The 13,448-nt window shown below is 52.0% G+C and overlaps 1 protein-coding gene across 3 annotated transcripts in view; it reads right to left on the bottom strand.

Annotated features, from left to right (window-relative positions):
• The window catches only part of STAB2 (stabilin 2), a 171,007-nt gene continuing 157,559 nt past the window's right edge, over positions 1 to 13,448 (bottom strand). For 2 of the 3 annotated variants that reach the window (XM_056116349.1, XM_056116356.1), the window contains exons 64-69: positions 11,177 to 11,296; positions 9,654 to 9,794; positions 7,573 to 7,680; positions 6,470 to 6,616; positions 3,629 to 3,748; positions 1 to 185 (exon numbers count right to left, since the gene is read on the bottom strand). In XM_056116349.1, coding sequence (XP_055972324.1) covers positions 141 to 185; positions 3,629 to 3,748; positions 6,470 to 6,616; positions 7,573 to 7,680; positions 9,654 to 9,794; positions 11,177 to 11,296 — 681 coding nt within the window. In that variant the 3' untranslated portion in view covers positions 1 to 140. The remainder of the gene's footprint in view (positions 186 to 3,628; positions 3,749 to 6,469; positions 6,617 to 7,572; positions 7,681 to 9,653; positions 9,795 to 11,176; positions 11,297 to 13,448) is intronic. The other variant, XM_056116363.1, reaches the window with a different exon arrangement.

Raw genomic sequence — 13,448 nt, 5'->3', positions numbered from 1 at the left:
AGGGGGCAGACCCAGCCCAGTCAGAGACATGAGGTAAAGCTCCTGAGTGGCCCCGCTCGGTGCTGAGGACTCAGTTGGCACATTTCTGCAGTGGGGGTGATGGTGGTGGTGGTAGTGGTGGTGGACAGCCCGGCGGGGGCTCACAGTGCCCCTAGGGGGTCAGCACTGTCCAGCTGCTGCTCGTCCTAGAAGAGAGAGAATGGTGAGACACTGGACAGTGGCCCTCCCCCACCTCTGCCTCCTTCACAGCCTGGAGTGGCGGGGGGAGTCGAGAAAAGCTGATAATAATGAAAAGAAATAAAGAAAATAAAGAAATAAAATAAAGAATATAAAATAAAGAAAATAAAATAAAGAATAAAATACTTTTATTTAAATAAATTAAAATTAATAAAAAATAAAATAATTTTCTTTAAATAAAAATAAAATAAAGAAAACCTTTGTGGTTCTCGGGTTCTGTGACCCCACTGATGACACCTTCACATAGTATATTTTGTTTAAACAAACAAGGACCCAAACCCTCAAACCAAGGTGATTACAGGAGAGAGCTCCAAGCCCAGTGCTCCTGACAGGCATGTGTGAGGTCTTGAGTTGGATCCTGGGTCTGTGTGGCCCTCGGCAGCACCCCAGGATAACCTCTGCTGACCCCCGTCTCCGAGCACTGCACCCTGCAGGCCGGGGAACAAGCGTGGCTGGAAAGGGCCAGGCAGCTCCCGCCCTCCAGAATATCCCCTTCTGGAGCAGGAGGGTGAAGATGGATGAAAGCAGTGCAATCTGCTACCATGTAAGCAGAATTCGAAGATTTTATGTAGAGCCAAGTGAGTCAAGGCAGACTGGGACACTCAGAGTGCAGCCATCCTTCGGTGTCTAACCCTGTGTGTCCATCCTGGTGCATCGGTTCCCAGGTGTCCACCCTTGTGCTTTCATTGCCGTGCGTCTGTCATTATGCATCCATCCTTGGGTGTCCATCCTTCTGCATCTGTCCCTGTGCGTCTGTGCTTGTGCACCTATACTCACATGTCCATCCTAATGAACCCACCTTATGTGTCTGTCGTAAGTAGGTGTCCACATGAATCCAGCCTTATGTGTCTGTCTGTCTCTGTGCGTCCATCCCTATATGTCTGTCCATCCTTATGCTCCCATCCCTGTGTGTCCATTGCTGTGCATCTGTCCCCGTGCCTTTATCATTTTGAGTCATTATACATCTGCATACATATACATATGCAATATGTCTAATACATTATACATATACATGTATAATGTAATATAATGCAATACATTATACATATACATGTATAATGTAATATAATGCAATACATTATACATGCTCGAGCGGGCCCAGTAAAGTCTCCATTGGAGACTTTGTTGTTACTGTGTCTGGCATATCGAATACTCTTGGTAGCTTGCCGGGCTCTCCGAGAGGGGCGGAGGAATTGAACTCGGGTCGGCCATGTTGGCCGCTTGTAAGGCGAACGCCCTACCCGCTGTGCTATTGCTCCAGCCCTTACATATGCATATAATATGTATATTATACATACACAGCAGAGCCTGGCAAGCTACCCGTGGCGTATTCAATATGCCCAAAACAATAACAATAATGGGTCTCATTCCCCTGACCCTGAAAGAGCCTTCAATACGGCAGCTTTGGGAAGGATGAGTAAGGAGACGCTGTTAAAATCTCAGGGCTGTCCTTTTGGAAAACAGTATGGATGATTCTCAAAAAATTAGAAATTGAGCTCCCATTTGACCTAGCAATACCACTCCTGGGAATATATCCTGGAGAGGCAAAAAAGTACAATCGAAATGACATCTGCACTTGTATGTTCATTGCTGCACTGTTCACAATAGCCAAAATCTGGAAAAACCCCAAGTGCCCGAGAACAGATGACTGGTTAAAGAAACTTTGGTACATCTACACAATGGAATACTATGCAGCTGTTAGAAAAGATGAAGTCATGAAATTTACATACAAGTCGTTCTACATGGAAAGTATCATGCTAAGTGAAATGAGTCAGAAAGAGAGGAACAGACATAGAAAGACTTCACTCATCTGGGGAATATAAAGTAACAGAATGGGAGACGAACACCCAAGAATAGTTGAGATAAGTACCAGGAGGTCTGCTCCACGACTTGGAAGCCAGCCGCACATGCTGGGGGAAAAGGCAGCTCAGACAGAGAAGAGACCACCAAGTAAAGGGTGTTTGGAGGATTTGCTTGGGATGAAAGGAATGTGCTGAAAGTAGACTATAGACCGAACACGATGGCTACTCAATACCTCTATTGCAAACCACAACACCCTAAAGGAAAGAGAAAGCAAAAGGGAATTCCCTGCCACAGAGGCTGGATAAGGTGGGGGAATGGGGGTGGGTGGGAGGGCTACTGGGATCATTGGTGGTGGAGAATGGGCACTGGTGGAGGGATGGTACTCGATCATTGTATAACTGAAACCCAAGCACGAAAGTTTGTAAGTCTACAACTGTACCTCATGGTGTTTCACTAATAAAAAAATAATAATAAAAAATTTTTAAAAAATCTCAGGACTGAGACAAATGGGAACATTACTGGTGCCTGCTCTAGCAAATCGATGAACAACGGGACAACAGTGATACATTTGCATGGTGCATCTGTTGTTGTATGGTCATCACCCTGCGTCTGTCCATATGCATCTGTGGCTATGGTCTTTCCCTATGTGTCCATCCCTTTGCATTCATTCTTATGCATCTATCACCTGTCTTTATGTATCCACCCCTATATGTCCACCAGCATGTCTGATGTCTGTCCCCATCATCTATTCCCGTGTCTTTATCGCCACGTGTCCATACCCGGGCCTTTGTCGCTTTGAGTCCATCTGTATGAGTCATCCTTCTGCCTATGCATCTGTCCTTAAGCATCTGTTGCTGTCTGTCTGTCCTTATGTCCCCACCACTATGTGTCCATCTTCATGGGTTTGTTTTATGCAACCACTGCTATGGCCTGTCCTCGTGTGTCCACTCCTCTGCACCCATCACCACATACCACATACCCATCTGCATGCAGCCATCAGCAGCCACCATCATTATGTGTCCACCCCCAAGCACCCATCAGCCTGTGTCCACTGTCATGTATTTGTTCCTGAATGTCCATCCTAATTCATCTGTCACCCTGGGTTTGTCCCTGTGTGTCCATCCTTACGCGTCTGTCCCAGTGTGTCCCTCCCATGCATCCTTCCCAGTGTGTTTGCTCCCGCATGTCCACACCCAGGTGTCCTTCATGATGTGTTCGACCCTACTCGTCCGTCCTCACACATCCCTTGTCCAGTGTTTGTCCTTTGAGTCCACTGCCATGTTTTCGTTCTCATGGGTCTGCTCTTGTGTGTTTGCCACTATCGTCCGACTCTCGTCTGTGTTCATCCTTCTGCATCTGGATCTGTGCATCCAACCTAATGGGTCCATCGCCATATATCCACAGGTCCCCTCCTGGACAACCCTCTGGCTCCCTTCACATGCATTTCCAGCCCTTAGACGCCTGACTCCAAACCCCTCCTCCAAGTGCGCTTTCCCGCCTGGGAAGCATTCATCTCATACACGCAGGAAGTCATCGCTGTTCTCTGCACCCCACGTGAGCCTGATCCCGCAGGAAAGCACCAACTCACCATGAAGGGGTCGTAGCAAGGCTCCGGGCGTGCTGAGGTCGTGTTCTCATACGTGGGGTTCACGATATTCTCAGACTCCTGCTTCTTGCCAAGAGCTGAGACATCAATATCCTCTTCAGACTGCTCAGGAGAACAAGCCCCAACAGGACAGGATCAGCTCGGTGGCAGGAGAGTCATACCAGCCCCGCCTCTCCTCACTCCTCACTCCCGATTCCCCTTCCTCTTCCTTCCACACTGTCATTTCTTTCTTTATTTGTTTTTCCACACCCGCCATGCTCAGAGGTTACTCCTGCATCTGGAATCACTCCTGGCAGCGCTTGGGGACCATGTGGGATGCCAGGAATCGAACCCAGGTTGGCCACGTGCAAGGCAAGTGCCCTACCCACTGTACTATCTCTCTGGCCCTCTCTCTCTCTTTTATTTTTCCATAACATGACCCTGAGCTGCAATTTGTGTGAATTAAGTTACAGCCAAGTGAGAGTCACTGGTGTCACTTGCTAGCCTGTGTCAACGTGTTCAATTTTTCCTTCTGCCTTCCTCCCACACCTCTCTCTTGCCAGCTGCTTTTTTGCTTGTTTAACAGCCTTCTTAAAACAAATAAAAAATTCACTAATTTAACAGCTTAACAGCTCTTCTTAAAGCAAATTAAAAAATCACTCATTTAAAAAATATTGCTTAGGAACTTGTTTTTATCTAAATTTTTTCTGTTTGTTTTTGGGCCACGCCCAGCAGTGCTCAGTTACTCCTGACTCTGTGCTCAGGACTCTCAAACTCCTGGCGGGGTTTGAGAAATCAGATGGGAACCCGGGGATCGAACCTGATCGCCCTCATGTAAGACAAGCTGCTTATCCTCTGTACTCTCTCTTCGGTCTTTCTCTCATACAATATTTTGTATGTAGACGTTACCTGGTTAAAAATATGGTTCTCCAAGAATCAGTTTCTATTGTTTTGGATTTTTGTGTCAGACCCGGCGACGCAGAGGGATTACTCCTGGCTTTGCACTCAGAATTACTCCTGGCGGTGCTCAGGGGACCATATGGGATGCTGGGAATCGAACCCGGGTTGGCCGCGTGCAAGGCAAACACTCTACCTGCTGTACTATCACTCCAGCCCAAGAATCAGTCTCTTCTCTGTTCAAAGTATCTTGTCCTTGTGATAAGAACCTTTTAATCGGTGGTGACCTGGGTTTGCATCATTCTGCCTGGGTTTTAGGTGTGCACCTGTCTGGATCCATGCCGGGCTCTGGGACATTCGAGCCTCTGCCCACTGCCCTCCATTGGCCCTTTTCCCTCTGCGCCCTTCCTTCAGAGAACTCTGATTCCACCCAGAAACCTTGTTTTCTTCCTGAGTTCTGATGCTCCATACCCACTGCGGTGTTCTGCCAGAGATGCATTCCCCAACCCACCAGCCTTCACCTCAGCACACAGGGGCCCCCACTCGCCCCTTATCCCATCCTGGGAGCTGCAGTCAGTTCTGACTTTGACCTATTCAGGGGTGGCCTTGCCTGGAGGGGCAGTGGGTTCAAAGGACCCAGGGCCGGTTGTCTGGAGCTCTGCCCCGGAGCTAATGATAGGCAGGTTATCTGCTGTAACTGGGGGCTCAGCAACTCTTCCTTGAGTGCCCTCTTCCTGGAGGCACACACACACACACGTGTGTGTGTGTGTGGTATGCTTGTGTGTGGGGGGTGTGTGATGTGTGTGGTGTGTGTGGTGTGTGTGTGGTATGTGTGGTGTGTGTGTATGATGTGTGTGGTTGTGTGGTGTGTATGTGTGTGGTGTGTGTGTGGTGTGTGTGGTGTGTATGTGTGTGGTGTGTGTGGGGTGTGTGTGGTGTGTATGTGTAGTGTGTATGTGTGGTGTGTGGTGTGTGTGGGGTGTGTGTGGTGTGTGTGTATGATGTGTGTGTGGTGTGTGTGGTGTGTATGTATGATGTGTGTGTGTGGTGTGTGTGGTGTGTATGTGTGTGGTGTGTGGGGTGTGGTGTGTGTGGGGTGTGTGGGGTGTGTGTGTGGTGTGTGTGATGTGTGTGGTGTGTGTGGTGTGTGTGGGGTATGTGTGGTGTGTGTGTATGATGTGTGTGGTGTGTGTGGTGTGTATATGTGTGGTGTGTGGTGTGTGTGTGTGGTGTGTGTGATGTGTGTAGTGTGTGTGGTGTGTGTGATGTGTGTGGTGTGTGTGGTGTGTGTGTGTGGTGTGTGTGGTGTGTATGTGTGTGGTGTGTGTGGTGTGTGTGTATGATATGTGTGTGGTGTGTGTGGTGTGTATGTGTGTGGTGTGTGTGGTGTGTGTGTATGATATGTGTGTGGTGTGTGTGGTGTGTATGTGTGTGGTGTGTGGTGTGTGTGGGGTGTGTGTGGTGTGTATGTGTGTGGTGTGTGTGGTGTGTGTGGGGTGTGTGTGGTGTGTGGTGTGTGTAGTGTGTGTGGTGTGTGTGTATGATGTGTGTGGTGTGTGTGCTGTGCATGTGTGTGGTGTGTGGTGCGTGTGGTGTGTGTGTGGTGTGTGTGGTGTGTGTGAGGTGTGTGTGGTGTGTGTAGTGTGTGTGTGGTGTGTGTATGATATGTGTGGTGTGTGTGGTGTGTATGTGTGTGGTGTGTGGTGTGTGTGGTGCGTATGTGGTGTATGGTGTGTATGTAGTGTGTGTGTGGTGTGTGTAGTGTGTGGTGTGTGTGTGGTGTGTGTGGTGTGTGTGTATGATGTGTGTGTGGTGTGTGTGGTGTGTGTGTGTGTGGTGTGTGATGTGTGGTGTGTGTGTGTGTGTGTGTGTTTGGGGTGGGGTCTCCGTTACCGTGGCCCCACTCAGATCCAGGCCTTGTGCCAGCCCCCCACTTGCCCCTCTCACCTCAAAGTGCTGGAAGCCGATGGTTCTCCGGTTGAGTCTGAAGTAAGAGTACGCAGCCAAAGCGACAGCGCCGATGACCAGGAGGATGGCGAAGAAAATACCCATCCCCAGGCCAGCGTGTCCTGCGTGCTGCAAGAGGGGGAGGGCCTGAGAGAGGACAGTGATGGCCCGAAGAGGGTGCTCATGGCAGCTCAGCCCCCTCGCACTGGCCCTGGCCTCCATCAGCTGCTAATGGAGACCGCATCTGAGGCCTTGTGACTTCCGTCTTTCACCACCCACCCCCACCTGGTCATTATCATCATCATCATGTCCAGCTGTCAAATGTCCTATTGGTGACCCATTAGCCTGTCCATGGTTCCAATGGGGATCACTACTATTATTCCTGATTTTTTTTGTTTTTGTTTTTTGGGTCACACCTGGCAATGCACAGGGGTTACTCCTGGCTCATGCACTCAGGAATCACTCCTGGCGGTGCTCAGGGGACCATGTGGGATGCTGGGAATCGAACCCGGGTCGGCAGTGTGCAAGGCAAACACCCTACCCGCTGTGCTATCGCTCCAAGACCCTATTTATTCCTGTTTTTAGACGGCAGGGGCTGAGGCACGCAAAGGGTCAGTGCTTGCCGGAGGTCATCCAGCCGAAGTGGCAGGGGTGGGCATTGGAGCCCCCTGAACTATGGAGCCTCTTTGCCACCAGCTGTGCTTGTCCCGTGCTTAGGACCCCTGTAGAACCGTCACACTGCTGGCCAGACCCGGCCAGCACTCGGTGCCAGGGACTGTCCGAAGTGCTGGACCTTAGTGACCTCATCATCCTCCAAGAGGCGGGAGAGGGAGCCCCCATTGCTCCCCCTTTGGCAGGTCAGACAAACGGAGCACCATGGTGATGTGGACATGCCCGGAGTCAGCCTGGCTGCCACCTCCAGCGGGCTGGCCCCATCTCCCCAGCTTCTGCTCAGCGAACACCAGCAGTGATGGGGGTCACGTCACTAAAGATGCAGAGTGAGGGGGGGCTGATGTAGTGCACACCACACGTCCTGGCTGTCCCAAGGGGCATCTGCAAAGGGCCCTGGGGAGTGGACACCGGGGCTCCTCCTGGATACTCACCGCTGGGGCTGGGGGCGCTATTAAAGGGCCAGAAATGATGTGAATGATCCCATTGGAGGCAATGTGGTCCCACTGCACAATGGCTCTCCCGTCCACAAACCGGGTCTCCTGCGGAAAGGAGCAGTGCAGATGGAGGGCGCCCGCCTGCACCCCAGGGAGGGAAGGGCCCATTCCCCAGGGCCTCCCGCCACCCCCCACCCCCAGGCCTCTGCGTGATAGTAGTTCTTGGCCAGCAAGTTCAGAGCAGAAGAGGAACCTTGAGTGGTCAATGTGCCCAGCCTCCCTGAGTGACCAGGGGAGACTTTGGGGGAAATGGCTCATCCCTGATTTCCCAGCTAGTGAGGGCCAAGCCCAGGCCAGCTCTGAACCTTCCCCAAAACTGTTGGTTTATTTTGTTTTCTTGTTTATTTGTTTTTGTTTGTTTTTGAGAGGGGCCAGCTATACCAGGTGGTTCTCAGGGGTCACTCCTGGCTCTGAACTCAGGAATTGCTCCTAGCAGGCTCGGGGGACCGGCTGGGGTGCCTGGGAATCGGGGGACTGAACCTGAGTTGGCCACGGGCGAAGCGGATGGCCGACTCACTGAACTATCTCTCCTTTCCCCACCTCCAGACTGTTGGAAAAGTGACTTTCTGGTTTTCCCCCAGCTCAGTGGTTACTCCCAGCAGTGCTGGGGGACCCTGCAGTGCAGGGCACCGAACCTGGGCCTCCAACCCTGTGAGACCCAGAAGAGAGTGAGTCTTGGGTGTTTTCAGTCCTTGCTAATCTACTCGGACTCTGCAGCTGCTGGCCAGGCCAGTGCCTGGGAATCAGCGGTTGGGGCTGGCGGCTCTCCCGGGGCTTGTTCTGAGCAAACCATCAGGGGTTCAGCCATGCCATCAAGTGGGCAAGCGCCGGTCTGACGTGCGAGTTCCATACAGGAAGCCATCTAAGCTGTAGAAACGATGCACTTCCCGGTGGCCATGCAGCTTAATGGGCAGAGCTCACTTGTGCAAGGCCCCAGAATCCCATCCCCTACCCTCATTTGGCCCCCAAGCACTGCTGGGGTCATCCTGGAGACTCTGATTCTTGAGCACTGCCAGCCATGTGTGCCCCACTGGGAAATCCCCCACGTCCCACTGAGAGGTCCCCTAGGCCAAACCGTCTGCCTGCCCCCAACTGAGCATGGCCAGGATTGACCTGGGTACCAGGAACATGGCGGGGTGGAGCCCCTATGAAAGTATAAAAAGAAAAACCATCATTCTCAACCCCTCAATGTGTTTCTGGTTCTATTCTCATATATCACAAATATACACTGTCACTGTCACTGTCCTCCCGTTCATCGATTTGCTTGAGCGGGCCCAGTAACATCTCCATTGTGACACTTGTTACTGTGTTTGGCATATTGAATACGTCATGGGGGAGCTTGCCAGGCTTTGCTGCATGGGCGAGGGATACAAGAGCCTCCAAATTAAAAAAAACAACAACAATTTTTTTTGTGTGTGTGTGTATGTGGGGGTGGCCATACCTAGTGGTGTTCAGGGCTTACTCCTGACTCTGAGCTCAGGGATCAACTCTGGCGGGGCTGAGGGGGACCATATGGGATACTGGGGGTCCAGCCTGGGTCAGCTGCATGCAAGGCCCTTTAGGAGACCCCACCCGGTACTATGGCTCCGGCCCCAGAGCCTCTGTTTTCGACCTGACGGCTGTCAACGTCCCCTGTAGCACCATTACTTCTAGTACCGTCCTCACTGCCCTCGGCCATACCACCACCATCAGCACCACCAAGGTAATGTCCCTGATGGCATCCCAGTCACTGCACTAGTGCGGTAACCACCACATCTCCAGCCTCCCCCACTGGCAGGAGAGGGACCTGGAGCAGCAAGATGACCTTCATCCAGCCAAGGGGTGGGGACAGGAGAGGCTCACTGGGTCGAGCCTGGCGTGTCCGGGTGATGGGCCTGAGTGAAGGCAGGGGCTCTGTGACATGCCCAGCTGTCAGCCGTCAGCAACCCTGCCGTCTGACACTCCCTCTCAAGCTCACACCAGGGCTGACTCCGCCCTCCTGGCAAGCCCCTGGGGGGGGGGGGGTGTGTGTCCTGTACCTGCTGCTGCTGGTCCTGGCTGGATGTGATGTGGAGCTGACTGCCCAGTCGAGTCTTCAGCGTGGAGCCATTGACCAGGTCATTGTAAAATAAGACGTTGACGTTGGTGAGGTGGTGCTCGATGTCTCTTCCCGACAGCCTCTGAGAGCAAAGGGCAAATACAAGAAGCCATCCTCATCTCTGCCTCTGTCTCTGCTTGTCCATGTCTCTGCCCGTCTCTGTCTCTGCCTGTCCCATCTCTGCCCATCTCTCTTTCTCTGCAGAGCCAGGATGAGAATCCGGGGTCTCACCCTTCCAAGGCGGACGCTCTTCCACTGAGACTCCCCTGGAGTCTCCAGTATCTTTTTTTGTTTGTTTTTTTGTTTTCCTTTCTTTTTTGGCTCATACCTGGTAGCGCTCAGAGCTGACTCCTGGCTCTGTGCTCAGGTATCACTCCTGGCAGGGCTCGGGGGACCATAGAAGGTGCCGGGGGTAGGACCCGGGCTGACTGCATGCAGGGCAAGCACCCGTCCCGCTGTCATATTGCTCTGAGACCCCCGCCCTGCCCCACTCCCTCACTGTATTTCCTTCTTAAGGCTCAGGAGCACACAGAAGGAGCAACCCCCTTCTCCTGCCCTGGCCCATCTGTCTCTGTGGCATGCCAGGCTCGTCTTTTGGCTCTCTGCCAAGCCTGGCCTCCAGCGAGGTGAAAGACCGAGCATCATCTCTAGGTTCTAGCACCCCACAGACTTGGGAACTGTGGGGATAATGATGATGCTGATGCTGATGCTGATGATGATGATGATGATAATGATGATGATGATTGTTAATATTCTGGTTGGGGGGTGGGCTTTATGGCCACATCTGGCTTAGCTCAGGGCTTACTCCTGGCTCTGTGCTCATGGATGGCTCCTGGCAGGGCTTCGGAGGCCAAATATGATGCTGGGGGTGGAACTGAGGTCACCGCAGCAGATCTAGGGCTGACACCCTGGCTGGTGAGCGGAGAGAGCCCTCCAACACGGCCAGGCTGGGGGTCTCCAAAGCCCGCAGTGACTTGGCTGGAGCAATACAGTCCAGTCCCTCCCGCCAGGCCATGGGGCTGGCAACTGTGGCCGGGGGAGGGCACCAGTGGCCTCACCTCCACCTCCTGGATGGTGACCCTTAGTGACCCTGAATCATGATCCTGAACACATGCCCACATGCATGTGTTCGTGACACGGCCCCACATGCCTCCCATGCTCACTTTGGCTCTGGTCACGTGATGGGGGCCAGTGGCCTGTCAGCAAATGGGGCGATGCAGAGGGCTTGACAGATGCTGGCAGACCTGGACCGGCTCTCCCCACTTCCGGGGCCTCAGCTGGGCCGGCCCTGCCCAGAGCAGCTGGCATTGAGTCCCTCTCACGCACGGGCGCTCAGAGCTGCCAGCTCATCTGCAGCTGCGTGAGCCTCGGAAATGTGCGGCTGCCGAGATTGCAGTGTTGGGGGACAGAGCACTGGGGCGGGGAGAGAGAACAGTCGGAAATGTTTCTAAAGCCCCCACTCACCTTATCTCCCTGGAGCCCGTCGTTCTGTGGCACAAAGAGGGTGCCCCGGATGGACAGGTCAGCCAGGTGCTTCAGGAAGGCCTGGCCCCGGGACGAGCTGTTGGAATAGGCCAGCACCTCCTGGGGACACGAAAGAAGAGGTCAGTGGGCGGCCCAGGGGTGGGTGCTGGTGGCCGCCATCACCTCCTTCTCCCGAATGCCACCTTAAAAGACCTGCAGGTAACTACAACACCCTAAAGGAAAGAGAGAGCAAAAGGGAATGCCCTGCCAAAGAGGCGGGGTGGGGTGGGGGGATGGGGTGGGAGGTGGGAGGGCTACTGGGATCATTGGTGGTGGAGAATGGGCACTGGTGGGGGGATGGGTACTCAAGCATTGTATATCTGAAACCCAAGCATGAAAGTTTGTAAGTCTACAACTGTACCTCATGGAGTTTCACTAATAAAAATAAATAAATAAAGGCATGAAAAATAAATAAATAAATAAATAGTGGGGAAAAAAAGAAAAGAAAACATTATCCACATTCTTTGGGATAACATTGTAGCACTTTAAAAACAAACATTGTTTATTAAGCCTATTCCACTCCTTTATAGCCAAACTTCCTCATGATTGACTTTGTATACCTGTGATTCTCTTTACATTTTTAGATGTTTCTTTTTCAGAAATTTTAAGAAAGTAGTAAATAAAAATATATGGAAGAAAAAAATAGAGAGAGAAGAAAAAAATAAAATAAAAAAGGCAAAAAAAAAATTTAAAAAAGACCTGCAGGAACTCAAACATGAAAGCTCGTAACTGTATCTCATGGTGATTCAATAAAAAAAAAAAGTAAACTCAAATGTACAAATTCCCCCCACACACACACCCCCAAATAAAGACTTGCAGGACTTTCCCTCGGCATGACCCATGTCCCTAAGCCCTGCCTACGGTGTGGACCTTCATACCATGGCCGCCGCATAGCTCAACTTTGAGCTGAAACCCTGCAGCGGCCACTGATCATGCAAGGAAGAGTCAACGTTCTTCCAAGGAGCCCCCGGACTCTGCCGCCCCTGGACCCCGGGCCCTACTGTCCTCTCTCCAGCCCACTTTGCTCTGGTTGTGCCAACTCCACACTCTTCCAGCTTGCTGCCTGCTGGTCCTTCACCCCGTGCCTGCTGTTCATGCTACCTGGAATATTCTTCCCCCGCCTCTGTGCAGCCAACTTCCTCTGCTCTGTTCACTCTGTTTTTTCTTTTTTTTGGGGGGGGGTGGGCGGGGAGTCACACCTGGCGATGCACAGGGGTAACTCCTGGCTCTGCACTCAGGAATTACCCCTGGCGGTGCTCAGGGGACCATATGGGATGCTGGGAATCGAACCCGGATTGGCCGTGTGCAAGGCAAACGCCTGACCCACTGTGCTATTGCTCCAGCCCCTGCTCCATTCACTCTGGACTCACTACGCTCTCCCCTTGTCCCTCTGCAAACTGGGAGCCCCACACTGTGCCTCCCTCCCCTGCCCCTGCCTTCCCTCCCGTGCTGGAGAGCATCTTCGAGTGTGAGGCCTGTTCCCTTGCTGGGCTTCCTGTCCTCTCTGAGGCACACAGCAGAGCTTGGTAGATGCATGTGGAAGGTGGGGAGGATGTGGAACTATGACAGTGCCCGACTTCACTCTGCTCCGTTATAGCCAGGGTTGCTGAAGTCCAGAGAAGTGAGGGACTTTGTCGAAGGCTTCACAGCCGTGGGGTTTGCTCTGATATCATCGCTTTGTGGAAGATCGTGCTCACACATAGAGAAATCACAGGTCACAGGGTGCCAGTCATCAGTCTGCTTATGGAAACCCAGATTTTTACTTTGGGTACTTTTGGTCAGGACTTGCTCTTTTGAGATCCCTGATTTAACATCTGCCGGATTCTCTGAGCCCAGTACTGAAGCCCTGTCCCTTCTCTTTGACTCTGTTGACCTTGCTGAACCTCCATCTCCTTAATTACAAAACAAAATCAATAGCAAAAGTGACCTCATAAGGCTGCATGAGGATTTCTTCCTTCTACTAATTCTATTATTTATTGAGCATATACGATGTGCCTGCAACAAGATGGAGACCACCTGTTGGCTTTCCCTCTGGAACTTCCAACCTATGGATGGAGTAAAAAATGCTTAGAGGAGTATTTGAAGTACTTGAGGTACCTAGTGCAGTGCTTCAATTCTCAGTCCACACCCCCATAGCTGTACCTCAAACTCAAACTTGTAGTACTCAGTGTAGTAAAATCAGTACTCAGTCCAGTCCCTGGTGCAAAGTAAA

Source organism: Sorex fumeus, unplaced genomic scaffold (genome assembly GCF_029834395.1).
Source record: "Sorex fumeus unplaced genomic scaffold, SorFum_2.1 ptg000003l, whole genome shotgun sequence".
NCBI lineage: Eukaryota > Metazoa > Chordata > Mammalia > Eulipotyphla > Soricidae > Sorex > Sorex fumeus.
The sequence above is the reverse complement of the archived record's forward strand: the minus strand, read 5'-3'. Positions and strand labels throughout refer to the sequence as shown.